The sequence below is a fragment of the Marmota monax genome, unplaced genomic scaffold (genome assembly GCF_021218885.2).
Source record: "Marmota monax isolate L192 unplaced genomic scaffold, Marmota_monax_Labrador192_F-V1.1 WCK01_AAM20220418_F8-fsc00052, whole genome shotgun sequence".
In the NCBI taxonomy this organism is placed as follows: domain Eukaryota; kingdom Metazoa; phylum Chordata; class Mammalia; order Rodentia; family Sciuridae; genus Marmota; species Marmota monax.
In genome coordinates, this window is record NW_026693473.1 from 7,293,454 (window position 1) to 7,321,024 (window position 27,571).

General features: G+C 49.2%; 1 protein-coding gene across 12 annotated transcripts in view; it reads right to left on the reverse strand.

Annotated features, from left to right (window-relative positions):
• Positions 1-1,639: 1,639 nt before the first annotated feature.
• Tnk2 (tyrosine kinase non receptor 2) overlaps positions 1,640-27,571 on the reverse strand; it is a 46,856-nt gene continuing 20,924 nt past the window's right edge. The window contains exons 2-18 of one of the 12 annotated variants that reach the window (XM_046458134.2): positions 27,029-27,154; positions 23,209-23,389; positions 22,016-22,086; positions 19,871-20,092; positions 18,223-18,375; positions 17,078-17,355; positions 15,339-15,465; positions 14,771-14,917; positions 14,574-14,668; positions 9,306-9,500; positions 7,040-7,131; positions 6,340-6,384; positions 4,883-5,623; positions 4,275-4,645; positions 4,086-4,181; positions 3,828-3,955; positions 1,640-2,472 (exon numbers count right to left, since the gene is read on the reverse strand). In XM_046458134.2, the coding sequence (XP_046314090.1) occupies positions 2,466-2,472; positions 3,828-3,955; positions 4,086-4,181; positions 4,275-4,645; positions 4,883-5,623; positions 6,340-6,384; positions 7,040-7,131; positions 9,306-9,500; positions 14,574-14,668; positions 14,771-14,917; positions 15,339-15,465; positions 17,078-17,355; positions 18,223-18,375; positions 19,871-20,092; positions 22,016-22,086; positions 23,209-23,389; positions 27,029-27,112 (3,033 nt within the window). In that variant the 5' untranslated portion in view covers positions 27,113-27,154 and the 3' untranslated portion in view covers positions 1,640-2,465. Of the gene's footprint in view, positions 2,473-3,823; positions 3,956-4,085; positions 4,182-4,274; positions 5,624-6,339; positions 6,385-7,039; positions 7,132-9,305; positions 9,501-14,573; positions 14,669-14,770; positions 14,918-15,338; positions 15,466-17,077; positions 17,356-18,222; positions 18,376-19,870; positions 20,093-22,015; positions 22,087-23,204; positions 23,390-27,028; positions 27,155-27,571 lie in introns of those variants that run through there. The other 11 variants (XM_046458124.2, XM_046458131.2, XM_046458128.2 and 8 more) reach the window with 11 other exon arrangements.

The window sequence follows — 27,571 nt, forward strand, 5'->3', positions numbered from 1 at the left end:
GGCACTGGGTTCGATCCTCAGTACCACATAAAAATAAATAAAGGCATGTGTCCATCTACAACTAAAAAAAAAAAAAAAAAAAAAAAGAATGCAAAGGCCAGGCGCGGTGGTGCATGCCTGTACTCCTAGCAGCTGGAGAGGCTATGGCAGGAGGATCACGAGTTCAAAGCCAGCCTCAGCAACTTGGCAAGGCCCTAAGCAACTCAGCAACACCCCGTCTCTAAAATAAAATATAAAAAGGGCTGGAGATGTGGCTCAGTGGTTAAGCACCCCTGGGTTCAATCCCTGATGCAAAACAACAACAACAACAACAACAAAAAAACACAATAGTAAATGCAGGAGAGGATGTGGAGAAAAAGGAATACTTTGACACTACTAATGAGACCTTAAAGTAGTACAACCACTATAGAATCAGCATGGAGGTTCCTCAAAGACGAGGCATGGAACCACCATATGACCCCCTAGCTATATCTCTTCTCAGTATCATCCTGAAAAATTGAAGTCTTCATACTACAGCAATACATGCAGACCTATGTTTGTAGCAGCACAATTCACAATAGCCAAATTATGGAACCAGTCTAGGTGTTCACCAACACATGAATGGATAATGAAAATACGGTATATATACAAAAGGGAGTTTTATTCAGCCATAAAGAAATCTGAAATTATGTCATTTGCAGGAAATGGATGGACTTGAAAATATTAAATAAGTCAAACTCGGAAGGTCAAAGGTAGTTTGTTATCTCTCACATATAGAAGCTAGAGAGGGAAAAGAAAAGAAAGGTGGTGATGAGGATCTCATGAAACAAAAAGAGATCAGTAGAGAAAATGGACAGCAGGGGGAGGTCAAGGGGAAATACTGGGGAATGATATTGGACAAAGTATATTGTGTGCGTGTATGAATATGTAACAATAAATCCCACCACTGTGCAACAATTTTTAAAAATTGAAAAAAAAAGAGCATGGTTAAAAAGATATGGTAACCCAGATAACCATATGGGGAAGCTCTTTGAATATTGCTATGAAGCTCTTCAAACTACTGTAAGTTTAAAAGAAACAAAGAATACACAAGAAATGGTTGATAAAGGCAGGCTCTGGGGAGGGAAGTGGGCATCTGGAGTGGGACGCTTCACTGTACATTCTTTAATACCTTCTCAATTTTGAACCATGTGAATACTTTATTAAGCCTTCCTTGTTACTAAGTCTTTTGGCTTAGCTCCAGTTAACTTGGTGGCTGTCCCCTCACCTGCAGCATATCCTGCATTAAAGTAATCCAGGGAGTATAAACACAGGCTGGGGATGGGGCTGTAGCTCAGTGGCAGAACGCTTACCTAGCATGTGTGAGGCACTAGGTTCAATCCTTAGGACTGCATTAAAAAAAAATAAAGGCATGCTGTTCATCTACAATTACCAAAACAAAAAATTTAAAACGCAAAAACAAACCAAAAAAAGCACAGGCTGTCTTCTGGGACAGCCCTGCTAAGGGTTAGGCTTGGGGTTTCCCTGGCCTGCATTTCCTCCCTCTGCCTACAGGTGGTGCTACAAGGCCTGAGCCCTGAACAGATGATAATGACTTGGGGAGCCTTGGGGCTTTCAAGCTGCTGACAAAGAAGCATAAAAACAGGCAAGCACAAGTAAATAACATAAAATAGAAACTAACTTTATTTCTCTGGAAGAAGCAGTATCGATAGCTGGGGCAGCAACTTTGGCCACAGAGGCTGGTGGGAAAATATGGATGGCACGGGGCGGGGCGTGGAATAGGATCAAACAGGAAGCACTGGTATTCCCCCAGGGCAGATGCTCCATTGGTCTCCTTACAACCCTGGGGCCTACGGCCCTGGTCCCTGCCAGAAGATGGTCTGGCACCCCTTCTCTGCTTCCTAAACAACCATGAGCTATATCCAGGCACAAGATTCTAAGACCAAACAAGCCTCATAACATGTCCACGGTGAGGCCACAAGTCACATTCTGTCTGGCACCCCCAACTGACTGCCAGGGGCTCTCTGGAAAAGGGCCCAGCCCTTAGAGTTTTCCAGGTGCTGACCCACCTTTCTGTAGGGTCAATATATCCTCCCTGCCCAGGACATGCCTGGTTTCCTCTCAGTCTTGTTCCCCTGGGCAGGGCCTGAGGACACACCCCTGTCACAGGCCCTGTCAAAAACTGGAGCTAGAGGCAAGTCACACATAGGGCCTGCTGAGGCAGCCCCCAGCTTGTTACAGGGCTCCTTCCCACCTCTTAGCTGGGACACTGAGGTCTAAACCAAAGTGTGCAGGGTCAGTGCTTGGTTGGGGAGATGGGCAAGGCAGGATTCTCAGCCTCCTGCTGCCTTGGCTTTACTCTGTCCACTGGGAGCAGCAGATAGCAGCAGTTCCTCCAGGTCTGGGTGGGAGTGTCTCCCTACCCTAGTCACATGGATAGGCTCAAGTGATTCCTTGAGAGCAGAATCTCAATCTCCAGACACCTCTCAGCGCCTAAAGAATGGGAAAGAATCAAAAAATCCCTCCATCAACATGGGTTAGATAAACAGGTGACGGAAACTCCAGTGTGGTTGAGCACTAGAGAGCCACAGGAAGAAACTGCCTCTAGGCACCAGGCAAATGAGTTGAAAACTGATTGTTCTAGGCAATAATTTTGGAACTTATAATCCTGGAATGTTTTTTCTTTAATAAACTATGAATAAATTAAGAGAATAGCATTATTGTGTATTGGTGTATCCAAGGACAACAGAGACAATAAATCCCAAATTTATCTGAATGCAGATTAGGAAGAATAATCCTGAGATGATATCTAACACTTAGTGATTCTCCTGCATATTCAGTATGACAGATCTACTTCTTGTACCTTTCTAATTGCTTCTGATTAAAAACTACAGATGAGGAAATCAAGGACTCAGAAAGGTGCACAAGCTCACACCATCAGTGAGCAGCAAAGCCTGGTTCACCTGGACTGTCCACCTCCTAAGCCCAGCAAGTTGAACCCCATATCCCACCAGTGCTCGTTTCCTGAAATGATGCCTATGCTTCATTTATTTGCCTGTTCAAAAATATTTTGGACTTAATTTCATACACATATTTATATATCATTATATTATTTATATGCTATATATTTTGTTATATACAAATATAAGGTTTTGACAGGAAAGAAGGCGACTTTGTTGTTGTTGTTTTGGTTGGATATTCCTTTAAAAAGGCATTAGCATTTGACTGAAATTCAGCAAAGCACGATGGCTTACACTTGTAATCCCAGCAACTGTCTGGGGAAGCAGGAGGATCAGAAGTTCAAAGCCAGACTCAGCAACTTAGCAAGGGCTTAAGCAACTTAGTGAATCCCTGGTCTCAAAATTAAAAAAAAAAAAAAAAAAAAAAAAGAGCTAAGGATGTACCTTAGTGGTAAAAGCACCCCTGGGTTCAATCCCCAATACCTATCCCCCCCCAAAAGGCATTAACATTTGAAATGTTAAAACACAAACATGAAAAAAGAGGCGAGAAACATTTGTTCAAATCATTGGATAAAGTCCTGCTCCCTGGAGCACACAGCTCCCTGAGGAGCTAGGGAAGTTAGTCTTCATCCAGAGGCTGCAAATTCCTCTTGTACTCATCATCTCCAGTGGAAACCAAGTGGCTCAAGGTCCAAATTCATTTAGAAGGAATCACTTTCATCCCAAACTGCCTGTTTCCTGGGCTGTATGCCTACACTCCCAGCTGGGGAGCCCTATCTCCACCTGGCTGTGCGTGGCCTTTCAGGTGTTGCATTTTTTCTTCCTGTGGCATGCTCTAGGGACCCCTCCTGGGACAAGGAGATAGAGCAGAGTGTGGGGCTCACTCACTTGTGGTGGGCAGGGCCACAGGAGCCCAGAAGGTGACAGCCAGCTTGCTCTAGGTTCCAGTCGAACATCTCTAGCACTTTGTGGCACTCCACCCGTGGCCGCAGACCCAGCCCAAAGAGCTGCTCCACCTGAGGGGCAGAGGGTGATACCATGAGACCGGCTGGGGCAGGAGTCAAAGCCAGGAGGTGGGGGCTAGGAGCAGTAGAACCACTCTTCAGGGTCCCTGCATGCCAGAGAGCAGGCAGGAGGTGGTAGTACCTTCAGATACTGGGCAGCCCTCTGCACGCTCCAGCTGTGGCTCTGCAGGGCCGCCTGGCACTCCTCTGTGGTCACCCCATGCACCATGGCCTGCAGCTGGGCACACCCACCCATCAACACCACTCAGGCCCATTTCTCTGGATCCCTTGGGCCCCTACCCCCTCACCTCAAAGCCAGCCTGGCACTCACCATCTGGATCTTGTCTGCTGGCCGGCCAGCCTCTGGCCCATCCCCAGGGCAGCCCCTCTGTGGCAGCCGAGCAGTGGCCCTCAGGGATGGTGGCCGGGTACCTAGGTTGCTGTTGTTGGTGGAGAAGTTGGCCTTGGGGTCTGGGGCAGCCTGGGGCATTGGTCGAACAGTGGCAGTGGGGGCAGCAGGGGCTGGGGTGCTGGGTGGGGGCAGCAGCAGGGGCACAGGCAGAGGGGCCGGCTCTTCAGGGCTCTGGGCCTCACGCAGGTAACGCTGGTAGCGCTCCAAGTAGGGCGGGCGCTCAGGCAACAGGTAATAGTGGGTGTTGCTGACCTTCTTGCCATCCCGGACAATGGGCAAGATGCAGGGACCTGTGCGTGGGCCAGGAGCCTGGATCACCTGGGGTGTAGCATACTTGGGGTCTGAAGCGAAGCTCTGGGTAGTGGGCATGGTCTTCCCAGGTGAGCTTGAGAGCCGGGGTGGCAGGGGGGAACTGCCAGGTGGTACCAGGGGGCTGGGGGTCCTCGAGCCTTGAGGGGACAGAGGTTCCCGGGGAGGTATGCGGGGAGGAGAGGCAGGTCCAGGCCACCGACCTATCTCCTCCTCACCTGAGGGGGCTGGAGACAGCTCAACACGTGGGCGTGTGGGCCGAGGGGGGATGGGTACCCGGGGAGGCACCTGGGGTTTATCATCAGCCCCTGGGCTGGGTGAGGGGGCCAGTGAGCCAGTTGGAACTTGCAGCTGCCGCATACACTCCTGCTGCAGTGCCTGGAAGATCTCCGAGGTCTGGGCCAAGCTGGGAGGCTTGCCCCCACCTTGGGGTGGGAGGAACAGGTTGTCCTCCAGGGCAGCAGGGAGCCGCGCTTGCTCTGGCACAAAGCCGTAATTGGTCTCTCCCTGCCTGGGCCCAGTAGGAAGCCCTGCACCCACCAGGGTGCTGTTGATGGAGCAGACCTCAAAGTCATCTTCGTCTTGGGCCACATCATCGTAGGTAGGGGGAGGAGGAAGCGGGCGTGCATCCCAATCCACCACAGGCGTGGGATGCAGGGGTCGTGGTAGTGCCCGTGTAGGGCTCTGTGGAGGGGTCTTGTCCAGCAAGGAGCAGGCATCCATGGCCAGCTGTGCCAGAGAGGGTGCACAGGGCCGAGAGGCTGGAATCACAGGTTCCTCACCAAAGTCAATGAGCGTGACCTCGCCCCCACTGCTGCGGCCTGCCTTGGTGCCTGGCACCCGGGCTGAGGGCTTTGACAGCCACAGCCCTCGGGGCAGACCAGGCTTCCGCAGGCCCAGCCTCTTGAAGTCACCAGACAGTAGGTCTTGGTCCTCACTCACAGGATCATAGGTTGGTTCTGTGATGGAAAGGGAGACCCCAACAGGGAGGCAGTGTTAGACAGGGATGGGAGACAAGGGAAGGCAGGATGTAAGAAAGCCAAGTATCCCTCACCAACTTTCCACCACCAATTCTCAAAAGGATGCCTCTTAGCTGCAAAATTCTCAGTGCACACCTGACCCCACTCAACAGGAGACTGGAGCTTGCTATCTGTCAGCCCTCTACGAGGGCTGGTAAGCCCCCTGCCTCCACCTAAATTAGAGCAGGCCATATCCCATTTGTGTCTTGTCTCTGATGTTCCCCCATCAACACAAGGCCTCCACTACCCTTGCTTCTGGGCCCTGTTAGTAAACCCGTATCCCCATCTCCATTACAGCACACCATTAGTGCAGGCATGGGCAACAGGAGCTATCTTTTGGGAAGACAGAGCTTTTGAACCACCACCACAAACAACCTCTGCAGGCCTGAAAGGGAGTGAGGCAGGACTAAGCCATGGAAGAGCAAGGTAAATGTGGGTGCCAGACCACACATCTGCTGTGAAACCTAGATTTTGGGGGTGTGGAGCAGGGAGGCAGGCATGCTGGACCAGGTCAGCAAAAGCTCACAGCACACACCTGCTTTCCCCTCCCACCCAAGCCAGCCACCAGGGATCTGTACCTTCCAGGAAGAGAGGAGAAGTGAGAGAAGAAAGGGGGCGAGGGCAGGGACCAAGGCATCCTGAGCAGCCCCACTTACTCTGAGTGAAGATGGCAGGCTGAGGTGGGCGAGGTGGAGGCTCCCCTGCAAGACAGGCCATGCGGACAGGAGAGGAGAATGACCAAGCAAGACAGAAGACAAGAGAGTGAGACAAAGCCGGAAAGTTTGGAGAGAGAGAGAGAGAGAGAGAGAGAGAGAGAGAGAGAGAGAGAGAGAGAGGGAGAGAGGGAGGGAGGGAGGGAGGAAAGGGTGCAGTGAGGGGGGGGAGAGAGAAGTGAATAGAAGTGAGTGAATATACAAACCCAACTGCATGGGAGGAAATGGGCAGCAGGATGGGGACAACCGCGTTTCAGAATGACAGGACAGGAGCCAGGAGATGGATGAGGCTCCTGGCTGAGATGGAGCCTGTGGGGTGGTTTTGGCTCAGGAGAGAAGAGCAGGATTAGGGGAAAGAGAGGAAAGCCAGGATCTGAGCAGGCCGTTGAGGAAGGAGGGAGGAGGAAGCTGAGGTGGGCAGGGCTGATACAGGACCAACCCCAGGATGCCCACCTCAGCGGATACAGCTGCCTCCCTTCTTCCACCCCACGCCCAGTCGGAGCCAGGGTCACAGCTGTCCCGCCTGCTGCCCTGACCCAGCTGTCCCCAGAGAAGAACAGCAGGCTCAGGGTGTCCTGAGAAGACAGTGTCCCTTCCTGGGTAGCTAATGAACAAGGGAACCAGGATGTGGGAGGGCTCTTACTTTTCACCCTTCCTAGGTGCTGGGTAGGTCCGGAGGTGCTCAGTTCCACACTCAACAGGTCAGGAGGATCCATGGGGTTTCCCAGATACAGTCTGTGGGGAGAGAGCCAGTTCAGAGTGTAAAGTAGTGGCAGTGAGGAAACCTCTGGAAGAAATTCTGAGCCTATATCCTGGATTTAGGCAGAAAATAAAATCCTGAATGTGTCCAGGGTAAAACAACATTAAGGCCCCTTCATTTTAAGAGACAGCTGGGCTGGGCTCCCAACTCCCAATCCACAGATCCTGATCCCTTGTATAGATGTAAGCTGTAGCCAGACAAGAGTCATGGAAAAAGGACAGAGAAATGACATCTAAACCCAAGTTGAAAAGCCTTCTGCCATAAGGGCAGAGAGGGTCTTCAATTCCCCACCTACACCCAAACCACTGTAGGCAGCTACCTACGGTGCACACTCCTCTGTCCTGCAGGCCCTGCTGGAAGAGCCTGGGGCAGAAATATTCTGAGCTCCAGTCCCCCTGGTCATGGTGACAGAAGGCATCCTTCTGCTCAACTACAGGAGTTGGGGGAGAAGTTGGGCCACCTGCGCTACTTCAGATTCATCCTTAGCCCCTGTGCCAACTATTAGTATCTGGGACTTAGTCACTGGGGCTTATTAAAGCCCAGAGGAATGGGGCTGGGCTGGCCATGACATGCCAGGAGTGGGACAGAGGGCACTGGCCTCCTCCTGGAGGTTGCCCCAGCTTTCACAGGCCGTGGCCTGAGTTTTATAAGGAAAGAGACCCTGACTGAGCCCCCTCAGAGCCTAGTGTTCCAGTGTGCCGGACATGCAGGGTGGAGAACTGCTTTACCATGCCCTTTAGGAGAAGTCAGCAGGGGAGAGGGCTACCAACAGGTATGAAGGCTGGCAGGAGAAGCTGCCAGGGGGTTCCCTAGGGGGGAGGCACCCAGGAAGTGCCTGATTTTTCTGTGGTTTCCCAGATGCCTCCCAGTGACCTTACTCTTTACTTAAAGGAGACTACAACCCCCTACCAGACATAGTAAGTTATGGTGTGGGGGGAGCTAGCAGCCATTGCTGTTCCCTCTGAAGCTCCCCTGCAGGAAGCTCCCTCCAGGACAGTTCCCCTGATTCTGGGAAGAAGGGCATTTCTGCTTGACCTAGCAGGCTCACATTGCCAGGACTCTGGTACCAGCAGCAGGAAAACTGCTCAAATACAGGTCAGAGCTTTCAAACTAAATTGCTCCCAAAATCTATCTTCCCAAAGCCAATGTGCCAGAAGGCCATATGGCCATGGCCCTGGTAACCTTACCACCAAGTAAAATGTGGGTCTAACCTTGGTAATTCATGACCTGTGTTTTTTGGTTATTTTTGTGGGGGTTTTTTGGTACCAGGAATTGAACCCAAGGGTGCTTTACCACTTAGCCACATCACCAGCCTATTTAATATTTTTTGAAACAAGATCTTGCAAAAGTTGCTGAGACTGGCCTCAAACTTGATTTTCATCTGCCTCAGCCTCTCGAGGTACCGGGATTACATTGTGCGCCATTACACCCAGCAATGCTTTCTTTTCTTTTTCTTTTGCCATACGATTTATTTTAATTTTTTTTTAGTCATACATGACAGCAGAATGTATTTTAACATATAATACATTCATGGAATGTACATACATCAATCATATTGTCTATTCTATTCTGCTGCCCTTCCCCCAGCAATGCTTTCTAATTCAAATATACTTACAGCTGGGCATAGTGACACACACCTAATCCCAGGAGCTCGAGAGACTGAGGCAGGAGGATCTTGAGTTCAAAGTCAGCCTCAGCAACTTAGTGAGGCCCTAAGCAACTCAGCAAGATTCTGTCTTTAAATAAAATATTAAAAAGTGCTAGGGATATGACTCAGTGGGTGCTCCTGGGTTCAAAATCCCCAGTACCCCCCGCCAAAAAAACCTGAGTATACTTATACTTACAATCCTTACTTCATAGGTGAATATATAACCCCATCTGTTAAATGTGCCCATCTTACAGAGTAAATAACATAATAAACTCAAAAACAGAAGAGAGGGAATCCTGACTCTCAGGCGGAGCTTTTTAGGGTTCTACAGTTTCCCTAAAGCAAAATAAGAATCAGGAGGGAAAAGTAGCGAGGATCTGGGGCTGAAGACAAATACAAAGGGTAAGGAGCCCATGAGAGCTTATGTGTAGTGTGGTAAGGGGCTGCTGATCCTGGGATCCCTGGGCCAGGTAGGACCAGTGGCCCTGTCCAGGTACTTACTCGTCAATCCTGTCAGGGAAGCCCCAACAGTGGCGAGGGTCGCTGTCGCCATGCCCTGTGTGGATGAAGCTATTCTGTAGGGGCTGGCTAATGTCCTGGGCTGACAGACCAGCCACGGAGGTCACCACATTGCGAGGAAAAGGTCCTACACACAGCGTCCGTGTGTTCTGTCCACGCCACCAGTAGTTTTCAGCCCTGCCCAACAGAGATGACAAGGTAGATACCTGGCATGGGGGCAGGGGACTGCCCAGGTAGTGGGGCCCTTCTCAAACCAAGCTCTTTGCCAACAGAAACTGCCATCTTGGCAGAACAGCAGCATAAGAGATAGGCTTTAGAACTAGACAGTCTGCATTATCCCACCTCCCCAAGTAGCACCCCCATGACCTGCCACTCCCTGAACAGGGCCTGGCTGTTTGTTCACAGTCTTACCCTAAGATCCCAAGATGGGTCAGGCAGCTTTTCCTATAGTTTACAAATAAGGCAACAGGTTGCAACAAGTGACATAACTTGCCTATGGTTACCAGAACGATTGCAGCAGACCCAGGATTCAAATCCAGTCATTAAGTTTGCAAAGCCAGCAACTCCTCTCACAATACTATCTTGCCTCCCTACTCCTCTGGCAAGGCCTGGCTCTAGTCCTCTTCCGGCATCAGATTTCATTTTTCAGCCAGTTTCCAGAAGTTTTAACAGATGCAGAGGACCAAGGGGGCACTGTGGGCCTTAGCACTCAGCTTGGAGCCCTCCAACCACAATCCATCTTCTATGTGCAGGCCTTCAAGTATTTGGAAGCACCTGGGGCAAGCCAAGACTTCTTTCTGCCAATGCTCTCTACATCTAAGGGATAGGGTTATGGAACTAGGGTCCTTGCCACCTTGCCCATCTCCTTGGGAGTTCTATTCTTGTATTAAAATGAGAGTTCCAGAAAGGAACTCAGAACTCACAATGTAGGCAGACTACAGGACCCTCAGACCTTCACTCTCTCTGCCCATAGACACAAAGCCTATGTTGATGTAGCCTAAACCAGGCCTGGGCTAGGATGGCAGGCAGGCAGACAAGTGGAAAAGAACAGAGGTCTCGGGGCTAGGGCTGTAGCTTAGTGGTAAAATGCTTGCCTAGCATGCATGAAGCACTGGTTCAATCCTCAGCCCTACATAAAAGTAAACAAATAAAATAAAGGTATTCTGTAAAATAAAGGTATACTGTCCATCTACAACTACAAAAAATTTTTTAAAAAAAGGACAGAGGTATCCTCTGGACACTCCAATACCCCAAATGCTATGACAGATTGTGAGATATCTGTACCTACTGTTAGAATTTCTCACACCTGGTGACATGGGCAGAATCTGGTCTAAGGCTGCCATGACACATGTGGCACCATGCTGCCTGTCCTGTCACTCCCTCACCCTCATGTCACAGGTCCCACAGCCAGAAACACACAAAACGTATCCTCCAAAATGCAATACATCAGAGAGGTTGAGGAGAATGGGGGAAGGGATGATGCCAGAGCACCTGGACCCACTGCTCCCTGAGATAATACAGCCCAGCTGGGATGGTGTGACCCCCAAAACAGCCTGACCTAGAGACCAATGGTCACACCCCATGAGCACAGAAGTCCTTAGGGAGGTGAGAAGTGGGGCCAGGGGAGGAGGTGCCAAGCTCCCTCAGCTAGCCTCCTTGTAAACAAGGTTGCCTGGTTGGCCCACCACCAGACACAGCAACCCTGTGATTACACCCTGCCTTCAGGGTGGGAAGGGCAGGAAAGGAAGGAAGAAGAGAAGACAGTACCCTAAAAAGGGGACAAGACCCATCTGAAAATAGCAAGGCCATTCTAAGTAGGAGAAAAAGGCTTCCCACCACACACAGAGCCACCCATGAAAGCTGGCAGATTAGCACCAGCCTAGAAAGACAGGCCCCAGTGCTGCTCCCCCTAATACCACAGGCTCTCTGGTGGTGCCCTCTATAGGGTAGCCCCTTGCCACCCTGGGGGCGGCTGTGGGACTGTTCTCCACACCTCCTTAGAAGTGCTCACTTAGAGGTCATTCCCTCTATATCTTTCCTTTTACCAACACAACCCAGCTCCTCCCACAGATGCCTCCTTCTGAACCCACTTCTAAGAGTGAAAGAAGACACCAAAGCCACCTGCCCTTATTACAGGTTTAGCCCAGGCCAGAATCCCATGGCCACTGAGAGTCCCAACATCATTTTTCAAAATCATGCTTGCTACTAGAAGAAGAGAAGTCTTTTGGGATTGCACCCAGGCACACTCAAAGGCAGTATTCTCTCCTGACAAGGCTCAAATGAACATTCCAAGATGGTCAATGCTACATCCCACATATGCCTTTGGGGCTCACTTGGGTGCCAGCAGCCCACAGGTCCAAGGCTAGCCCTTCCCACCAGCCTGCTCCAGCCATACCCTCTCTTCCTGTCATACACAGATTAAAATCTCCACACTGATTGGACGGCCAAGCCAGCCATCCACAATGAATGAAGCAGACATATGAGAAAGCCCGGGGTGAGTGAAAAAAAGGTCCAGCACCTTCACTGAGAACTTTCTACTTCCTGCTGCCCTCCCTCAGGCTTCCTAGCAGATCCCCTAGGGCAGAGAAGACAGGAAACTATGGCCTGGGCTGAGAACTGCCTAAGGATGCCCCAGCTTTAGAAATCTCAGCACCTAATTCTTATCCAGGTTAAGGTAGCTCAGAAATGGCTTAACAAATCATCACCTAAGTGTAAGCGCGCGCACGCGCACACACACACACATACATACACACCCTATCCCTGCCCCTTGTCTCTGGGAGCCTCTGGTCTCCCAGGATAACCCAGATATTTAGTGCCTTCCCCAACACACACCTCCACTGAAAGTAGAGGCTCAAGGCCAGGCCAGGCCAAGGACCCGAAAATGGATTTCAAACTCTGAGCCCTTTATCACTTCTGTAAAAATAGAATGTAAAATGACTACTACCAGACATCATTTGCCCTCCAACTCTAGACAAAGCCTAAGTTCAGCTCACAAACCCCAGGATGTATTCTCTGCCCACTGCCTGGCATTCTGAGAAGCACTGAGCCTACAGAATCAGTCAGAGCTGGAGACAGACAAGTGGCTTCCCAGGCTCTGAACTAGGAAACACAATGAAAATGGCTTTAGCAAGGAGGAATTAAAAAACCAAGAAGAGATAAGGAGAGGGGTAAGAGCCAGAGAAACAGAGACACAAATGGCCCATGCACCCTAGGACATGGAGACAGACTAAGCCAAACAAACAAAGAGATATTCAGGGACTGAGAAAACAAGGGGGCAGAGTTCTGGTAAAGCTCTGGTACCACCAACACAAAGGCCCACTCCCAAAGCCTCACCGGCTGTTGTGGCCTCCTGCCCCTCACCTCCCACCTCCTGAGCAGCTCCAGGGACCCAGGGCAGGCACTGTTGTCCTAGTTAAGGCTGGTGGCCCAGGAGGAGGAGCCCTGTGTGGTGAACCATTGGTGACAGCAGCAACCTGTGGCAGAACCTGCTGCTGGATACAACCAAAGCCTGTGACGGAAGGGTGGGACAGGGTGCACCTAAGACAGCCTTCCAAGAGAAGCCGCTCCCCCAACCCCTCCCGCAGCCTGCTTTGCTCACAGTAACCCAGGGCGCCAGCTCCAGAGATACACACCCAGGAAACACAGGAAGCTCCTGAGTCACCCCCAGGCTCCCTGAGAGGAGATGGGGGTGGTAAAAATCTGGAGTTACAGGAGCATAGGAGGGGTGGTCAGGCCGAAGGCTCTCTGGAGTGGGGTTACCCTTCCCACCGGCCTGCTGGTTTGAGGCCCAGACTTATGGTTTAAGCTCCTGCTAGGTACCTCCAGAGAGGGCTCACCCTCAATCTTCCTATTTCCACATTGCTCTCCAAAGTGCCAAGCCTATAAACCCTTTCCTTGCCAACTCAGCTATAAACCCGCAGATTGTTTCTTCCTATACTCCAGGTCTCTCCTAGCAATTTTCTGCTTTATTCTACCACAACTAACTCCCCAACCATATGTACCCCTGCAACCTGCTAGAATGTCATTCTATCCCAGATACTAGGCCCAAAGGTGAGGGAGCCCTGACCTGGGGCAGAGGAACAGGGAATATAGGGCCTGTTCCACCACTCAGACTCAGACCCAGAGACTTACTCCACTGGCCAGTCCCCATGGGACACAAGATTTAACCACTGCCCCAACAGGCCCACCAACCCAAAGTCCAGGCAGAAAGGGTTCTGTGGAACACATATCCTTGCCTGATTTTGTGTCAGAAGAGGACAAAACAGGGAATTCCCTCTGCCTCAGTCTTCCCAGTCCTCAACACTCAGCCCCTGCCCCAAAGGCATCTCTAGCCTGCCCTAACCAGTTCCTCAGACACCCTGGGGATCAGATAACAAAAGGTGGAGCCAGAAGAGGGCGAGGCCTCCAAGGCAGGCCCTAGAATTACTAACAGGGGGTTCAGGTGTGAGTCTAAGATTTGAGTTTTAGCCAGTGGGGGGCAGGAAAAACAGTCCTGAAAAGCGTGACTTGGAAGAATAGGAAGAAGAAAGTCCCAAGCTGAGGATAGAGGGAAACCCAAGACTCTGAAGTCCTGGGAGAGGGCCATGTGGAAATGATATGAAGCAGACAAAAAAGAAAGGAGTAGGACGGGCAACCATATGGATGGACAGCTGACAAAGGTGGACCTAGGCAAGGACAGGCTGCTTTTGGGTCTTGAGATATACCTGGGTGGATTGTCAAGAGTCTTATGCTGTGAATTTAGTGAGGCCCTAAGCAACTTAGCCAGATCCTGTCTCAAGATAAACAAACAAACCAAAAACTAGGGATGTAGCTCTGTGGTACAATGCCCCTGGGTTCAATCCCCAGACCAAAAAAAAAAGAAAGGAGTCTATGCTGAAGAAGAAGGAAGAAAGGCAGAGAGGGATGATGAGAGGAGGAATACCCAGGAGTCAAGTGCTCTGCTTGCGTGGCCTTAACACTAGACTAGGAAACATTCTACTCCTCAACATAATGGCAGCTTGGCCCTGATCCACACAGCCAGGTCTGGGGCCCAGTGGGACAAGGGTAACAGAGGCAGAGTTAAGAAAAATCCCATCTGAACTATAGCATCCACATCCTGACCCTTTTTCTCAGGAAGCTGATTCAGGCCGGTTGCCATGGCACACTGACACTCAGGCCTGCCACCAGTCCAAGAGCTGCCATGGGAACCTTAGAGGAACGCCCGTCCAACCTGTGCTCTTCAAGGAATCCCAGTGCAGGACTCAGCCCTACCTTCCCTCAATGACAGTGATGACATCATTCATCTGGATGTGTAGCTTGTCAGGTTCCTCAAAGTCCTGAAGGGCCCGCATATCAGTGGGCTGGGCCTAGGGACAAAGATAGGTCACTGACCACCCTGAGACTAACTCTCAGGTGGTTCCTTGCTTAGATACCCCAGATCCTGTGAGCAGACAAGACCTCTTCCTCACCTCCAGCAGGAAGTCCCGCAGGGCCACAAAGGTGGGTCTGTCTTCCGGCTTATGAGCCCAGCACTGGACCATAACATTATAGATGTCCTGGGGGCAGTCCTCAGGCCGGGGCAGGCGCTCCCCCTCCTTGTCAATCTTATGCAGAATCTGATGGTGGGTCAGTACATAGTTGGAGGACAGACAAAACTCTCAGCTCTTTACTTCCCACCTTCCCTCCAGACCATCCTAGAACTGGAACTGCTAGCTACCCTATCTATCCTCCAAAGAAGAAATCTGTTGGGGAAAGGCCCATCCCCAGAGTCTCAGACCATTATGCCCAGGCCTGTGGCCTCAGAACAGCAGGATGTAGCAAAGACTAATGAAAGAGAGCCAACCCCACTTCTCCTCTCCCCTGATCTACTAGGGTGATCCCTCTCTTTGCTCAGCTCTCTATAGATGGAACAAACATGGGGTGTGAAAGAGGAGGGAGTACATCAGATATCAGACAATTCCAAAAAGACTAGGCTAGGAACCAGGGACAGAATTACCCCCCACCCATCCAACAGGGAACACATCCACAGCCCCTCACCTGACTGCCATTGAGGCCAATCCAGGGCTCCTGGCCATAGGTGAACATCTCCCACAACGTAACCCCAAACATCCAGGTGTCACTGGCATGGGAAAAAGTACGTGTCTTCAGGCTTTCAGGGGCACACCTGGCAGAGGAGGGGTCAAAGAGAAGGGCTCTTGAGCGCCTCTACCTGCATCAACCCAAATGGACATAAAATACTGATTTGATAAGCATTTACTGTTGCCTTATGTGCCAGGCTCAATATGGTATGAAGCACACAGAGAAGAGCAGGACTTCTTGATCATATGGTGCACAACCTTGGGAAAAATCATCTATACTCAGGTCTGTTATTCACATAAAGCCTGGGATGAGAGAAGGAGGAAGGGGTTTCCCTGTCAGGGAAGCAGGGAGAAGGAAGGGATCAGAAAGCCCTAGAACAGAAAGGGATGATGAGGTCTCATGCTATTTTCTCTGGTAGAAGGATGACAATTTCTAGCTTTGTGGAAGAGCACAGGCTTTGAAACCATTTCAGCATAAAGGTATGGATGGAAAATTCAGACAGAGCCTGGGGAAGAAATAAAATGGGTGCAAACAGTTAACATTGGCTTTACCCAAATACACCCACACTCACCCTGTGCTCGCTCCTGAGTGTGGGAGAAACAGCACTATGGTGAAGTTAGAAAAGGGGTCTCCTAGGGTGCACTGAGGTATAGAATGAGGAACATGCACCTTGGATGGAATAGAAAGATCTCTCATGGGATTCTCTCAAAATGGAATTCTGAGAGTCACCCAAGATCCCTAAGCCTCATTTTCCTCTTCTGTGAAATGGGAATAATAACCTATGCACTCTACAAGGTTGTTTCAAGGGGCAGAAAAAAAAAAAAGATGACCTCATGCCAGGTGTGGTGGCCCATGCCTGTAAGCCCAGCAGCTCAGGAGGCTGAGGCAGGAGGATTGCGAGTTCAAATCCAGCCTCAGCAACTGTGAGGCGCTAAGCGACCAGTGAGACCCTGTCTATAAATAAAATACAATGGCTCAATAGTAGAATGCCCCCAAGTTCAATCCCTGGTACACCACACCCCCACCCCCACCCCCCAAAAAGGTGACCTCATAATTTATCACTCAAATCAGGATGTTTGAATACAAGAGAGGATGCTATTAATCACTCCAGACATAATCCAGGATATATGGTCACCCATGGTACAGAGTCAGTTATTAACCAGGGTGAGCATACATCCTGAATTATCAAAGTTGCCCACACCCAAAGCTCTAGCAAGTACAACTGTACAAATTCCCCCTATCATAAAGACCATTCTTCTTTAGGGGACCACATGATCTCATCACAGGAGAAGCCCACATAGAGGTCAGGGACTTCTTGATCATATGGTATACAACCTTGGGAGCCACCACAGCACACAGGTGAGCAGCCTATGAGGCCCAGTTCAGTCTGGCCTTGCCAGCCAGTAGCTCTACCTAAAACATACTTACCAACCTGTATTGCCTGGTTAACCTTCTAATATTTTAGGACCTTAACATTGAATCCTCTAGGAAGTCTTTTAATACTTTACTAAGTAGCACAGCCTTGAGCCCATAGCATTTATGCCTGTGCCTTCCAGTACCCTACGTAAGGACACTCCAGGCCCAGAACAGGCAAGGGCAGGCCCAGGCAGAGCCAAGGGCTGCAAAAGCTTTAGGCTTGGGTCGGTTGGGACCAGGGTGGGTCCACACCCTCTGAGCCAGCAGCACCTGCCCCTCACCAGGCAAAGGGCACCTTGCGATGTTCCTGCATGACGTAGTGGTCATCATTTTGGGGTAGTGCTCGCATCAGTCCAAAGTCCCCAATCTTGACCAAGTCACGGGTAGCCAATAGCAGATTTCGGGCAGCCAGATCACGGTGAATAAAGCGCTTGGACTCCAGGTAGCCCATGCCTTCAGCCACCTGCACAGCATAGCGGCTCAGAGTCCCCAGGAGGAAGTGACCCTGATGCTTACGTAGTCTGTCCAACAAAGATCCCAGAGGTGCCAGCTCTGTCACCTGATGCCACAGAGAAAACAGGAGGAATAAATCTGAATGAGTCCAACCCCTCTCTGAACAGCCCACTCAATGTTTCTTCCTAACATTTTGTTCTGGTTTAGATATGTGTCCTCAAAGAGCTCAAATGTAAGACAATGCAGGAAGGTTCAGAGGTGAAATGATGGGTTATGAGAGCCTTAACCCAATCAGTGAATTAATCCCACAATGGGATCAACTAGAAGCAGGTAGGGTGTGGCTGGATAAGGTGGGTCATTGGAGGTGTGCCTTTGAGGAACACATTTTGTCCTTGTTAAGCAGAGGTCTCTCTTTCTCTCTCGGCTTCCTGGTGTGATGTCTTGAGCCACTTCTCTCTGCCACACCCTTCTACCCTGATGTTCAGACTCACCTCGAGCCCAGAGGAATGGAGCTAGCTATCTACAGAATGAGACCTCTGAAACTTTGAGTACCTAAATAATCTTTTCCTCCTCTAATCATTCTTGTCAGGTCTTTTGGTCACAGCAGCAAAAAAGCTGATTAAACACCTCTCCTTTAGGAACCTCCCAAGTCCTACAGCTTTTCAGGTCTCTCCTTCCAGGCAATGGGGTAAAAGGCTCAGAGAGAAAGAAGCAGGCCAAAGAGGTTCAGGCTAGAAATTCCAAAAATTAATATATGGTCAGCCCCTCCCATGGGTATAACTCTTTGCCAATGAGCAATAGCAAAATCCAGAAATGATATAACAAGTACTGAGATGGGCCCCTATGAGCTCCTTTGTCACATCAGGTAGATCTGGGGAGCCCTGTCAGCATGGGCAGTAGGAGAGGCACACCTGGGGGACCACAACCTACAGGCAGCTTCTTGTCCTCAGCCCCTCCTGCCCACAACACTCACCATCTTCATAGGTGGTGTAAGCACCACACCATAGAGGCGAATGAGATTTCGGTGGTCAAGTGAATGCATGGCATTGACTTCCCGGATGAAGTCGTCCATGGCCTCTGGCTGGCTCAGCACATCCGGCTTCAGGCACTTTACAGCCACACTCACCTGGCCAAAGCAGGATTTGTAGGGAGTCAGGACTTGCCTGGCCCCCAACACTCTTAAGATAACCTATTCTTCCCCCTAACTCTGCTTGAAAATCTCTGCCTCAGATCTACCCGCCTGGGTGGATGGGCATGTCACCAGTGCTGGGCTTACACATTCTGTCAGTGGTCTGGAGAGGGAAAGACTACTGGCTGACCCTTGGGAGCCATTGGATAGACTCCCCTTCTGGGAAATTCCAACGTTAAGTTAAATAGAAACCTTAAGGTAAGAGATGACCCATATGATGACACAACACTAATGTGTTATAATAAGAGATTATTAAAAATGTCTTTGGTATGGGGGCTGGGATTGTGGCTCAGCGGTAGAGAGCTCGCCTAGCACAGGTGGAATCCGGGTTCGATCCTCAGCACCACATAAAAATACAGGCATTGTGTTGTGTCCACCTACACCTAAAAAATAAATAAATAATTTTTTTTTTTTAAAAGTCTTTGGTATGGAAGGAAACTACTTTCAATACAATGCCAAAAACTAATCTACGGTGCTCGAAGTAGGACTACCCTCCTTTGGAGGATGGGGATACTAAGTGGCAGGGGCCTCAGAACCTTCTGGGGTGTGGGTAATTGCTCACACACAATTGGTCAGTGCTCATAAGATTCTATTCATAAGCAAAAACTCACTTAATTGTATGCTTTAGTGCACATGTTATCCCCTAGGGGAAAAACATTTAAAATATAACACCAAGGAAAAAGGATAAAATCTAAAGAGCTATATCCAAAGTTTGTATCTAAAATTTAACTAGAGGCCAGGCATGGTGGTGCATGCCTGTAATCCCAGTGGCTTAGGAGTCTGAGGCAGGAGGACTGTGAGTTCAACAGTCCTCCTGCCTGCCTCAACATCTTAGTAAGGCCCTAAACAACTCAGTGAGAACCTGTCTCAAAATAAAATATAAAAAAGGGCTAGGGATATGACTCAGTGGTTAAGTATTTAACTAGAGCATGGTGGCACCAGGATTGCCTGCAATCCTAGTGACTCTGGACTCTGAGGCAGGAGGATCCCAAGTTTGAGGCCAGCCTGGGAAACTTAGAAAGAACCTATCTCAAAATATAAAGAATTGGTGATGTAGCTCAATGGTAGAACACCCCTGGGTTCAATACCCAGTACTGGAAAAAGAAGTACAAGTCAACTAAATCCAATAAATTAATGGAGAGAGGATAATAGGCAGAAACACTAACTCTGCTTCCTCTGAGTAGTGGGATTACAGGCAATTTTTTTAAGACTTTTAATTTGTTGCCTAACTTTTATAATAAATAAATTATTTTTATAATTAAGAAAAATGAAACAATGTACTTACTTAACCCTGAGCACAGACTCCATGATAAGCCACTTTATATGACCTGTCCCCAAGTGCATTCACAACCCAGCAGAGGGGGAAAGAGCCTCTACTAGTAGTCTCAGGGGCCCCACCCCTCCGACACCACCCATGGGACATGGAGCTCACCGTCTTCCCTGCAGGGGCATCCCACTCGCCCCTGCGTACTACGCCAAAGGAGCCATCTCCCAGCTTCTCAAGGAGGCGCAGGTCCTTCTCCCCAATGAGGCAGGTGAGGCTTTGTAGGGGCCCCTCGCCCACTGGACCCCCCGGGGTGGGCGAGGGTTTCCGGAAGGTGCTCTGAGAGTGGTGAGGGGGAAACTCAGCCTCCAGCCGCTTTCCACTGAATACCTGTTTGAAGGCAGCCAGGAGCAAGATGGAACCCAGGGCACCAGAGCCAGTCACTTGGTTCCACCCTTCTAAGTCTACCTGCACCTCAGCTCAGCCTCAGAGAAGTTGAACTATATTGCCAGAGGACAGACTGGCTGGAAGTCCATACTCCCCCCATATCACACCCCCTACAGGGAACCTACAGCAGAGTGGCTTCATGGTAAATATATGAAACAGACTGACTGGCATGAAGCCAGTGACTGTGGTGGCCTCACACCCATACGTGGGTACTGAGACAGCACAAAGCCACAGGCACTTTGCTTCCTAAGTCTGAGTCTCCTCCCTGGCTTCCTCATGCTCCACCCCTCCCTTCCTACACTCCCTACCAATCACAGATTCCAGCCCTTAACCCACAAAGTTGGGGCAGGAGCCTGAGGGGCCCTCCACAAACACCTCTCTGTCCATTTTTAGCCCTGGCCCCTACTCTGGGTTGACCATTTGGCGCTGTCTGTCTCCACCCTCCCTAGGGAGTCGGCTGCCCTTCATACTGCCCAGGGGAGAGGATAATTTTAGTATGAGGTTGAAGAGAGAAAGAGAGAGAGAGAGAGAGTGTGTGTGTGTATGTGTGTGCGCGCGCGCGCGTGTGTTTTTACTGGGAAGACAGCTGGGTTTCTGGAAGAGTGCCTAGAATTAAGATCTGAAAAAGAATGAGGACTAGAGGAGACATTGAGGTCTAGTTTGGAGAGGAAGGGGCCAAAGGTCAGAGGACAGGAGGAAAAAAGCTGTAACAGCAGCAGTGGCATGTCAGTCTGACTTAGCCACATTCACTGGGGTACGAGAGTATGGCTTCAGGCTGAAGATTCTTTCTATCCCACTTAAAAGTTAATGGAACCTTATCTAAATGTGCTAGGAGGTGTCTCAATTCTGAGGGTCTCTTTTGGCCTCATTCCATCCTTCCTGCCAGTAAACTGGACTTCCTTATGTTTACAAGCAATGTCATCTTATAAGGCCCTTCACAATCGTTAATTCCAGGATGAACCTAGGCTCTCCAAAGCCCTGCAAGGTGAGCTGGGTAATGGGACTAGCACTGTTGCTGAAGACACAACTAAAGTCTGGAGAGGGTCACAGACCTCCCAGAGACCTACTGTGAGCTGATGGGAGACCCCAAATCCCAGTACATACAAAGCTCCACCTTCCTGCCTTTACCAGCCCCAAGACATTCATCCTTCCCTAAAACCTGGGCCAGGCCCAGAACTGTGTCCCCAGCAAAGGCCACAGGATCCCAAGAGACAGTCCTTTTGCCAGACTGCAGTCAGGAAATCTCTACTGCCCAATCCCAGTCCAGCTGTTCTGTCTTGCCCATCCCCCATTCTACGCCAGCCCTGAGGCCAGAAGTAGGGAGGGAGGCCCCAGCTGGCTCATTTCCTCTCTCATTGTCTTCTAGACAATGGGCAAAGCTCTACTGAGTCAGACCTGGGACTGACTACACCACAGACCAAAATTAGGACAAGGTAGTGGGGGAGGCCACAAGGAAGTTATGATAGGGCCAGATGACCACAGATACCTAGAGATCATAAAGGGTGGGTAAGAGGAAACAACGCAAGATGTCCAGACAGTCCCTACCACCCCGCACACCAAGAAAGGCCACTGGCCCCAACATTCAGCCAGAACGAGGTTCAAATAGAGATGCACCGTCAACACGCTCCTGTTCCCACACACCAAGAGGGGCTAAGAAGACCTTGCTGCACACAGGCTGCTCACATGTCTGTTTTGGCCAGCTCTACAAGTGCCCTGCTTGATAAGACCCTGGAGGAGGGAGGTCAGTACAAAGTATAGGGAAACAGAGCGAGATTATACCTGCCTGGGGAATGGGGGAAGGTTTCTAGGACTGGCAGCAGAGTGAGGCTCTTGAGGCTGCCCAGACCCCACTCTTCACTCACCCACCTTGCTCATCCAGGACTTGCGTTTGCACATGGCTTTCCTTCTCTTCACAGCTTCCCACAGCCGCCGTTGGCCTGCAAGGAAGGAAGGAGATCAGATGTTATTAGGTAGCTCTCACTCCCTGGAGAGGCCGCTGTCCTCCTCACAGGCTTCCTCGGTCCTCATGGAGTAGGCCCATCACTAGACACTGCCCACCACAATGATACTAACTAAATCAATCTCAACCTGCCAGGAGTTTCCATTAACCAGATGATCACTGCATACCACTTCTAGGCAATGGTTCTCAAACTAGATGGAAGTGTTTAACCACAAAAATTGAATAGTAGCAGTCTTTTCAACTCAAGAAAAATCAAGGTAATGGATTAAATTTTCTCAATTTTTAGTTTTCTTCTCATAAAATTTTCTTATGTTACTGGTATCAGAAACCAACTATCCAAGCTAAAAGCAGAATAAATTGATATCTATTTTAGCACATTACTACCCTAGCTACTTTAAGTTGAATGTACTGATAGGTTTCTAATGTTCTTTGAAGAATGCCATGAGTTCTAGATGCTACAACCATTTCTTTAAGGAGAGAAACAGAGAAATGAGTTCAAATTAGAGGGAAGTTTTTATCCTATCTTCTCTTTTAGATCTCTGGGCACTGACCCCACTAGTGTTCAGAATAGTAAACAGAACAGTCCAAATCTGTGCTTATTAAAGGGTAAGGGAATACATCCTACAAATATCTGATCAAACAAAAAGGGGTATGTATTTACTCTTGAGTAGCAGAGCCTCAAGTTAAGACTACATTCTCCTCAAACTGATTGACCTTTACAACTGCAAATTGTTCCCAGTGAATCCTGTGTGCAGCATCTATTGATGCCCCTCCCACTCCACCTCAGGGTCTCTGGAACAGGCAAACAGAGGTCTCAGCTGCCACCCCATGGAACCATGAGAAAGGGATTCTAACATGTGCTCAGCCGTCCTAAGGACAGAGAAGGTACTATTAGGGAGGATGAGAAAGGAGTCTTTTCAACTTTTCAAGTTCAAGGTCAGCCGCTGCACCTTAGCAAAACCCTGTCTCAAAAGAAAAAGGGCTGGGGAGGTAACTTAGTGGGAGAATGGCCCTGGGTTCAATCCCTAGTACCACCAAAAAAGACAGAAGAAGTTAATGGTCAGAGGGGAAAAGCAAGGAAGGCAAATGTCCCACCTACCAGGCCGGCCCATGCCAATCTTCTCCAGGTCCTCATTCTTAACATATTCAAAGTGGGACAAACGGGTAACATTGAGGTCATCCCGAAGACGAAGGAAGTACTGCTGTAGCTGCACCTCAGACAGCAACTCCAGCAACCAGCCTGTGCCCTCCTCTGGCTGCATGCTGCTGCTCCCCAGCCTCTGTGGAGAAAGGAACAATGGCTCAAGGACCAAGGGATGCAGGGAAGTGGCAAAGTGACATCTTACTATATAGATGCCTAGAACTGAGACCACCTGCTTGCTTCCCAAAACTCTATACCTACATGTCCCTATTCTTGCCATCAACAAGGGTAGAACTGCAGCAGCTAAGATATAGCCCTGGCCCTGGAACAGTCAGGAGTCAGAGTCTTAATCACAACATATATGATCTATGGCTGTTGTGACCAGAAATCATCTCTTTGTGCTCAATTTCCTCACCTGCTTCTAAGTTTCTAGAGGTCTTTAAAAGCCCTTTGAAAATCTGATTAAAAACTATATATAATTTCTTCAGAAAACAAAACCTACTTTTTTTTTGAGAGAGAGAGAGAGAGAGAGAGAGAGAGAGAATTTTTCAATATTTATTTTTTAGTTTTTTTTGGGCAGACACAACATCTTTGTATGTGGTGCTGAGGATCGAACCTGGGCCGCACGCATGCCAGGCAAGCGCACTACCGCTTGAGCCACATCCCCAGCCCAAAAACCTACTTTTGCTCCTAAAATTTTTATTAAAGGCTGAGGGTGTTTCTCAGCAGTAGAGTGCTCACCTAGCACATGTAAGGCCCTGGGTTCGATCCTCAACACCGCATATAAATAAATAAAATAAAGGCATTGTGTCCAACTACACCTAAAAAATAAAGATAAAAATAAAACCTTGATATAAAAAGAAACCCATCACAAATTAAAAGGAAATTTTTTTTAATTAAAAAATTTGGGGGATGGTAATGTCCTGTTACCCATCCATGGGCTCCTTAGATCAGGTTTATCTTACAGAAAGATCTAACCAAAGTTCCTCCCAATGCCTAACATCACCAGACCTTTTCCACCAATTCTAAGGCCAATTCACAGGCAACCACTCAGATGCCTGCAGGGCCACAAAGTAAGTGGGATGGGTGGGGATCTGAGTGGGCTTTCAGACAACCCCAGCTCAGCTCCTATCAATGGTTGTCACAAGAGACTGTGGCCCAGTATTATCAAAGCTTTCCATTTATTTAATATCAGACACCTAAATTTACGTAAAATCTTGCAGTTTTTTTTTTTTTTTTGCAATTTCTTTTTTTAAAAGTAGTATGTACACATAATAAAATAATCAAAAGGCACAAAGGAGTCTTATTATTTCCTCCCCTACTGCACAGCTACCTATCTCCCTATTCTCAAGGCCAGATGCTAATAATGCCTTTTATGTACCCCTTGAAACTGTTTTCCCCTCTCACAAATAAATATTCACACATTACCCACACTGTTCTGTTTCTTGATTTCATATCACACTTTTATCTTTCTCCTGACTTTTAAATGATGTCAACTAGTTCAAGTCTGAAAAACACACAGACACACACACACACTGTGCTGGCAAAACAAAACATCTGCAGGCCACAATCAGCCAATGAGTACCAGTAAGTGACCTCTGACCTACACTCTCAGACCCAGAGAAAAAGGCCAGTGGCACCTTCAAAACTAAACAGGCTGACCTACCAGACAGCAGGCCCAACCCTGTCCAAGTAAAACAGGTCCGTCAGGCCAGCCCCTGACCATTACTGCATTTCTAGTGAGGAATACAGGCAGGAGGGAAAAGGCCAGCTGTCCGGCTGAGGGCCAAGCAATTCTCCCTTCACAACCTAGCGGTGGCCTCATCCCCAGCTCTCAGCACAATAAGATGCACCAAGAGAAACAGGCACTCACAACCCAGGCCCAGCATGAGCCTCCTGCCCCCACAGTTCCCAGTGGTCCTGCCAACTCAGTGCCAAGAGCTCAGACTTTCCCAGGCAGCTTAGAGCAACACAAAGAGTGACAAATGGGAATGAGAAGCCCTCAGTTCAAACCCTGGCTCTTCCACCAAGGCAACTGAGCCAGGCAGCTGGGCCAGCCGGGTGGTTTCCAAACTTAAAGCTGTAACCCTTTATTTGGATGGTTGTCATAGGGAAGCACATCCCTCTAGGGGACATTTTTGGTTGTTACAATGTTGGGTGGGGGATACTGCGACATTTAGTGGGTGTCTGGAGGATACAAACATGAGTTATCCTGCAGTGCACAGGACCGTCATAAACACTGTCCCAAACCCACATAACTTAATTCCTGCAGGTAGAAAACATTCATAATCCTCCACACCTAGACTAATTCCATTTTACACAGGTATAAGAAAGTATTTTCATAGTTTCAATATGCACTGAGTTTTTCTTGAATGAAACTACTATGTAAACTGAAAGAAGATTAGATTTTGCTTTATTCAATAACATAGTAAAAGCCTACTACTTAGAAAAATGTCAGTGAAGGCAATCCACCCTTATTTCAAAACTTTCCTGTCAGCACTTGTAGACATTGTCTTCCTGAGGTCCTAGAATCTGACAACTTCTTATGCTGTTCAATATTTTATGTGTTCAGTATACAGGTGTATACTGAATACATAAAATATTGTCAACTACTTCCATTTTATTTCTCCTAAATAGTAAAGTTGGCATTATGATTATCTGATACTACATACAGTAAACTGGTTACATTTCTATTGTATTTAAGAAGAGTAAGATTTTTTTTAAATACAACACTTCAAAACTATGCTTACTAAACTTTTAACTGTATTAACTTGTTATCCTCAGCAAAAATATCTGCTTGCAAAAATGGGGGCTTGACATTTAAGTGGATGAGCATCAATGCTTCCCAGAATAAAGCCCAAAGGTACAGTGTGAAAACCACTGGCCCGGGCAGGTCTCCCTGTAGCCAGGCCAAGCAGAGCCCACCACCATTTCCACCATCACTGCCTTATCCCTGGAGCAAAGTGGTCCCACTGGTGATACAGATAAGCCTCAAGAAGTTTGCCACACCAGGGCAAGCAGTCTATAGGTCCCCTCCTCTCCTTTCCTTCAACCAAGTTCCAGGGCCCCAGGCTCTCCTATTCCTACCCTCCTCTGGGCTCTGGAAAGCAGCTCAAAGTCATGCCATGGGTGATCAAGGCTGAGGAAAACCCAGAGGGCCTATCCTGAAGCTACTTAGAAAGCACAGCCTGGTCTGTACCCTTTTCCTGAAACACCAGCTAAAAAATTGCTCAGCTGGACACCCCCCACCCTGCTCCCCAGCCTAAAGAACAGGATGGCTGCGTAGGGGGTGTGTGGGAAGACTGGGAAGAACACTGGGATCCCAGTGAGAAGAAAGGAGTCAGGGTCCCAGTCCTGTCTTTGCTGCTAAGCCCAGGGTGACCCTGGACAGTTTACCTCCCCTCTCCTATCTCCACCTCCAGCCCATTTCTTTGTCTGTGGAAGCAGAGTATTGCCACAACTTCCTCCAGCTCAGACAGTCCAATTCTGCGTGTGCCTGGCCCCCAGCATGGGGTAGATTTTGCATACGTGTGTCTGACACGTGCAGCTGACATACAAGCACACACTTGAGCGGGATCCTGCTTCTACTTTTCTAACACATACAAATCAGAATGAATGTAGCAGATGGAAAGGAAAGACCACTTAGCCCAGAACCCCCACTGAAGCCCTCACAGGAGGTGTTCTACAACATCCCCAGTTTTCCTATGCCCCTCAGTAAAGTGCTGCTAATGAGGAGCTGCCCCTGTCCCAGCCAGTCCAACCCTAGCCCCCCACTCACTGTGTACAGCCGTCGCCGCAGTCTGGCCAGGAGAGGGAAGGAGAGCTCTAGGCCAGGGAACCGACGAGCTGGAGCTGCCGGCATCTCCACAGAACTCAACTCTGATCAGGTCAATGGGGCTGTGGCCTGGGAATGGGCGAACAAGGGCCTCAGCTCCTGAGTTTTATGCTCTGCCCAGAGGGAAGTTGACCAGAGGTCTCTTCCAAGTCCCCCAAATCTCACACGGGGGATGAGTATGAGAAATGGGGCAGAAGAACAGAGTAGTCCCCTCTGATTTACTGCAAGCCCCGCTGTACTTCTACAACTGGCTGCAGCCTGGGTCCTGTCTGTTTCTGTCTTCTCTCCAGTGCAGTGGCCACAGCTCCAGCCCTACTCCCTGGCTCCCCCACCCGACTGCTGCCTGCCTGTCTGCCCGCCTTCCCTCCTCCCTCCCTTCCCAGCTGAGCAGCTCTGACACTGGCTGAAAAAGGACCTTTCTGAATCACTGCCAAGAGGACGGCAGGAATGGGAGGGGGGACTCTTCCTCTCAGCCACCCGCACTGG